The 5,942-nt window shown below is 57.5% G+C and overlaps 1 protein-coding gene across 1 annotated transcript in view; it reads left to right on the top strand.

Annotated features, from left to right (window-relative positions):
- ARHGEF37 (Rho guanine nucleotide exchange factor (GEF) 37) overlaps window positions 1-4,523 on the top strand; it is a 10,355-nt gene extending 5,832 nt beyond the window's left edge. The window contains 7 exon segments of the mRNA XM_010180673.1: window positions 1-109; window positions 1,319-1,430; window positions 1,608-1,816; window positions 2,738-2,866; window positions 3,113-3,308; window positions 3,744-3,916; window positions 4,314-4,523. The exon segment at window positions 1-109 is cut by the window's left edge and continues 38 nt beyond it. Of these exon segments, the coding sequence (XP_010178975.1) occupies window positions 1-109; window positions 1,319-1,430; window positions 1,608-1,816; window positions 2,738-2,866; window positions 3,113-3,308; window positions 3,744-3,916; window positions 4,314-4,523 (1,138 nt within the window).
- The last annotated feature ends 1,419 nt before the right edge of the window (window positions 4,524-5,942 follow it).

Here is a 5,942-nt window from a genome sequence, read left to right as displayed (position 1 = left end):
ATTCCTGTTGCCCACCCCACACAAGCGCGAGCTACAGATGGACGAGGGGCCCGCCCAGCAGTACAGCCGCTTGGCAGAACACCTTCACCGCACGGTGTTCCCCGAGTTTGTGAGTGCTCCTTCCCTCTGTATCTCCTTCAGGATCGCAGCCCAGCATTGCTCTCACACGTTCTGCCGGGGGGCAGTAGGGGCTGACTCCAGGGCAGGGCAGCCAAGAGGGGCCCCAGAGCAGGCAGTGTCCTCACCAGAGCAGGCAGAGTCCCCAGGGACCTGAATACAAGGGGGCAGATAACAGGGTCCGTCAGCAGTCCAAGACACACAAAGTGAAGAACCAGCTCCAGGGTCCATCCAAGAAATGAGAGGAGACAGGGCCCGAGACATGGCTACAACACAGCTCTAAATTCATCCAGGGCTGGAGACAAGCTGCAATGTCCACCTGAGGGGTTAACCCAGGAGATGAACTACCTGCAGCAGAAGTCCAAGGTCTGCCCAAGAGACAGAGGCAAAATCCAACTCACCCACAGCAATGCTCAGGTAGCAGCTGAATGCCCTTAAATGGGCTGTGGGCAGGAGTGAGGATGGAGACCTCAGGTGAAGCTGGCCTGGGCCATTAAAGACTGTTTGTGCCTTCAGGGCCCTGATGTGTTCATGGTCAGCCATGCAGGGCTGCAGCAGAGCACAGAATAGTGGAAAACCAGGCATAGTTATTTGACTTAAAAAAGCTGTTTGCCACCAAAGCTCAGTCCAGCCTACCCACACCTTGCGGGTTTCCATACTTGCCTTTGAGAGCCCCCCATCTGTCTCCTCCCACCAGTCCTGCTTGGTTCTCCAGGACCCCCTCTTGGGTGGTGGCTGCTACAGTGAATGCAGTCAGGGAGGTTTTCTGAGCAGTGAAGAGTGTGGCAGGGCAGCCTGAACCCCATGCCTGGATGCTGACATCCCTAGGGAGGGAGACTGGCTGCATGGCATAACCACACAGGCCCTGGGCTGAGGGCCTCCATCAAACCAGAACACGCTGACCTGCAGGGGACAGTCATTGCAGCACCTCCCTTGGCCCATGGGACCTTGCATGTGAGGGTCCTACCCCATCATTTGTGTGGAGCACTAGTTCTGAGACAAGGACTGCTCTCTATCAAGAGTTTGCTTTGGTTGGTATCCTATGTGCGTTAAGGGAAGGATGCCTCAGATGCTGCCCACTCCACACAAGCCCTTCAACAGGTTCCGCAAGCCTTTTCTCCTGTGTAAAATAGTGCCCCATGCAGACAGCTGGGCCTCTTTGGGGGGCTCACATGGAGATTTGGGTTCTCTTGCCCCACAGAAGCGGCGGCTGGACAGGTTGGTGTTCCAGCCCCTCTGCAGCCTCACAGACATGCTGGTGGGGCCACAACAGCTGGTTAAGAAGCGCCTGGACAAGTAGCGAGGTGGGCAGTGTAACATATGACGAGGAGGCAGCCATGAACACCTACCTGGCCATCAATGCCCTGCTTGTGGCAGAGCTCCCACGGTTCAGCCAGGCAGCTCTGCAGCTCCTGGGGCAGATACTGTGCTCCTTCAGCACCCTGCAGCAGGACTTGGCTGCCGAGGTCCTGCACCACGCAGAAAAGGAGCTAGAGCAGGTGAGGTGGGCAGTGTAACATATGACGAGGAGGCAGCCATGAACACCTACCTGGCCATCAATGCCCTGCTTGTGGCAGAGCTCCCACGGTTCAGCCAGGCAGCTCTGCAGCTCCTGGGGCAGATACTGTGCTCCTTCAGCACCCTGCAGCAGGACTTGGCTGCCGAGGTCCTGCACCACGCAGAAAAGGAGCTAGAGCAGGTGAGAGTGACCCCCTGGTGTGTGTGCCTAAACCAGGGTGCGTGCTGAGCCAGGCCTGCCTTCTTCAGGCTTGGGAAATCACTGGGATGTCAGGGCACTGGTTTGCTGTAGCCCAACCTGCCCTTGCAGACACAGCTCCCTGTCTAGTATTTGTGAGTGATCTCTCCTCCCCTTTGGCTGAGGGAAGCCAAATTGTCTCTTCTTCACTGCCAGGAGCTGTCCTGCTCTCTCTTTGAGGACACCACTGGTAATTTATTAATGTGCTGCCTGAGAGATGAGTGTTAACTCTGAGCTCCCGAGAGCTCTGTGCTGGGAAGGTGAGGAGGAGAAAGATAGCTCCTGGTCTGGGGAACAAACATCCTTCAAACCCCCATCCCCTGGGAGATACCTCCCAGGACTCCTTTCTGCACAGCGCTCTCTGAGCCTGACATTTGTGAATGTGGTGGGTCAGGGCCAGCCCAGAGCCCTGGGGTAGAGCACGGCCATGGCCTGACCCATGGTGCAGAGAACAAGGTGCAGCCACATGACGGTGTCTCCTGAGGCACTGCTTGTATGCACCTGGCCATGAGAGTGGATTCTCCTTGTTCAGTCTGGAATGCTTACACTGCAGACTTCTGCTCCAGAGCTACATCCTGCTATATCCAACTTCCATCCTACCTGTCTCCCTTTTTAGTCGGGTGGGGTGGACTGTGGGCTTGGGGCAGGACAGCGGGACCCAGCAACAGCTGCAGGGGCTGGACACAGCCCGAGAGCCCTGCGTGTGAATGCCCTGTCACATCCTAGATGCAAAGCACATCCTTAGTGACAAGGTCTGCTCCCTTGCTTTCTCACCTCTTCTTTTCCTGCTGCTTTTCTTTTGACCCTGCCCACAGCTCTTCCCCTCCCCGGTGCCCTCTCTGATCTCAGGGTCTGTCTTCACAGATGCCCCATGGCCGCATGCCTCTGCCCAGTTTCTGGAAGATGGTGGAGGACACCTTGCAGCAGTCTGGCACTGAGCTCCGTACCTTATGCCAGGCGTTTGAGACAGTCACACCAAGCACTGTGATACAGGTAGGGGCTAGGAGGGGGGGTGTCTCAGGCCAGCTGGATGAAGGGGTAGGACTGTGGCTTCCCAGTGCAGAACACCTCCTTGGGGTGGGGTGGTTGTCTCGGAAAGTGGCACAGGGGTTTGCCACAGCCACAGTATTTCCCCCAGGCCCCCGAACAGCAGCGAGCTGGGAATAACCCATCATGTACATGAGAGCCTGTCTCCTGCCTGTCTCATCAAGTGCTCCTGTGTCTCTTGCTCCCTGCCAGCCTCTGAACCCTGCCGAGGAGCGGAAGGTCCTTTCTCTTGTAAGCAAGCACGGCCCAGACAAACTTTACCAAGTGACAAGCAACATCAGTGGCAGCAGAGACTTGGACCTGACCTTGCAAAGGGGACAGATTGTAGCTCTGCTGCAAAGTGTGGACACTAAGGGGAACACGAACAGATGGCTGGTGGATGCTGGAGGTACCGTGAGTGCTATGGGGAGCCTCTCCCTGCTTTGACACCAGTGTCAGAAACCAAACCTGAACCACTTCCTCATCTTGGATGAAACAACAGGCCATTGACTCCCCGGTCCTCCCTTCAGGGTGTGCTCAGCCCAAACCCACCTTGGCTTTGCCAGCTGCAACCCATAGCCATTAGCTATAAAGTTCAGGTTTCCCCATGAGGGAGCACTTGTGGTTCATCGTGGCTGGGAAAGGAGAATCCTGTGCGCACAGAAATGTCTTGAAACCCCTTTTTTGGCAATTTTGCTGCTGGATATCCCCTAGTGATGGACCAGTTTGAATAGGGCTGCTGTGCCATGCCAGGCAACAGCCAGGTTGTCATTCCTCTTTCCAAGCAGTCCTACACGTGCCAGGCAGCAGAGCCCCATGACCTGTGTATGTGCGTGTCCTCCAGGTCCCCGAGGGTTTGTGCCTGCTGGAAAACTCCAGCCCTATTGCCCGGTACAAAGCCAGCAGCCCGGGATACAGATGCCAGCCCTGGAGAGCAGCACAGAGAGAAGGCGACATTCGTATATGTCACTTGAAGCTCCCAGGCCCCAGTTGGCCACCTTCACCCCAGCTTTCCAGGTGAGAGTGGGGGACACACCCTAAGGCCATGCCTGGCAACCCCACCAGCTCCGTGCTGGCCACTGTGTGTGCAGCGTGTGGGTGGGAGGGTGCACCTGCTTTTCTACCACACATGTATCATATGTGTGCAGCCATGTGCCTAGCAGGGAGGGTCACAGCCCCTGGCCAATTGTCCCACTAGGCTGGTGTGCGCCTTGCTGGGACCTGGGGTGCACAGAGCAAGAGAGCTCTGTTTGGTGGGGTCCCCACTGTCCCTCCATTGAAGGCAGAACTACACTGCCCTCTTGGAAACAACCTCCATGTCCCCTCTAAGTCCTGCCCTGCCATGTATGTCCTTTCCACCTCTGACTCTCATGTCCAGCAAGGACTTCCCCCCTCCTTCTCCTACCTTTTGCAGGTGGTCGCTGGCTTCTCCTTCGCAGCCCGGAGTCCGCAGGAGGTGAGCCTGCAGGCAGGGCAGCCCGTGGTGGTGCTGGAGCCGCACGACAAGAAGGGGAGCAAGGAGTGGAGCCTGGTGGAGGTGAATGGCCAGAGGGGCTATGTACCCTCCAGCTACCTGGTGACCGTCCCTGTGCAGGACCCCACGGGCTGGAGCTTGCCAGTGTGAGCACGGCCAGCCCGGCACCCAAGGGCTTCATCGGATGAGAGCCGTCTGCTTGGCACCCAAGGATTTGTCATGGGAGATCCTGGAGGGGGGCAGCCATCGTGACCCCAGGCTGGGGAGGCAGTGGGAAGCAGCTGGCAGCATCTGACCCCAGGGATGCGGGTGCGAGGGGTGGCAGTTGGGAGGCATGTTTTGATGGGTTGGTGTGAGGGTGCCGTGCCCCATACATGTTTGCTCAAAGGAAAGGAGCATGAGGGAGTGAGGGCAGGTGGCTGCAGTTTTCTAAGGATTTGCTGAAATCCATGTCAGTGACAAAATGGTCCCTCGGGGTGATGAGTCAGTGTTGTCCCTGGTGAGATCAGGACCAAGCTGCAAAGGATGCAGTGCTGCAGAGCGGGTCTGCAGCCTGGCACGGAGCATGTGGGGCTCTTGGGAAGACACTCTGGGGGAATTGCTGGTTTGAGCACAGAGGCCGAGGCGGAGCAGCTCCAGAGGCATGGCTCCATGGCTCCCTGCTCCTCACAAGGGTGTCACGCCTGCCTGGGTGCCCACTCTGATGCATCATTGAGGTCCCTTCAGCAGCACAACCTTCACATCCTGTAAAAGAGCACGGCAACACCAGCCTGCACCAGGCCACTCTCTCAGTGATGGGAGGGTGCCAGGCTGAGTGCTGTGGCCGGGGTCTTCCCCAGCCCCCCATGCCACTGAGCGTGGTTCCTGGCCTCAGTTTTCCACCGCAGTCCAGTGGGGCTGAGGCACTTTGAGCTGTGGTGATGAGAAGCACTCTGTATGCCACCGATGCTATTTTGTGTGACTGATATTCTGACATTATAATATATTGTATTGTGTCTCTGACCCACCCGTGCTGCTGTCTGTTCCCCACACCCCCGCACAGGGGACCATGCCATGGGGTGCATAGTGCCCATGGCAGTGTGGCCATGAGATGTCTGGGGTGCTCCACACACCACCCAGTGCGTCTCAATGGTGGCCCTGGAAGCACTGGTTTTGGGACAGTGGCAGGCTGTGGGAGGGTTATGTGTGTCCTTGGCTGGCATGGGGATAGTTTGACACATGCGTGCTCTGTAGACACACAGGCTCCATGGAAGAGGTTTTTGGGAGAACCAATCGGTGTCTGTCAGTCCCTGACCTAAGGCTTGGTCTGGGGATAAAGCCAGCACTCCCTCCCACCACTGCTTGAGGTGTCACAAATCTGTGCCTCAGTTTCCCCATAGTTTGCTCTAATGTTGTGCTGTGAGGTGATGCTGATGGGGCGCAGGGCAGTCCACAGGCCCACAGCAGTGCTGACACACTGTCAGAGGGGAATTCAGAAGCTGCTGTCCACAGCCCTCAGGGACTGGCGCCACACTCCTGGGTGCCAGGCTGCCCACCCCTTGCCCATGGCGGGCAGTGGAGCGGGGGGGG

This window comes from Mesitornis unicolor, unplaced genomic scaffold (assembly GCF_000695765.1).
Source record: "Mesitornis unicolor isolate BGI_N332 unplaced genomic scaffold, ASM69576v1 scaffold33133, whole genome shotgun sequence".
Lineage (NCBI taxonomy): Eukaryota > Metazoa > Chordata > Aves > Mesitornithiformes > Mesitornithidae > Mesitornis > Mesitornis unicolor.
Note: the sequence above shows the minus strand (reverse complement) of the source record. Positions and strands in the feature narration are given on the sequence as shown.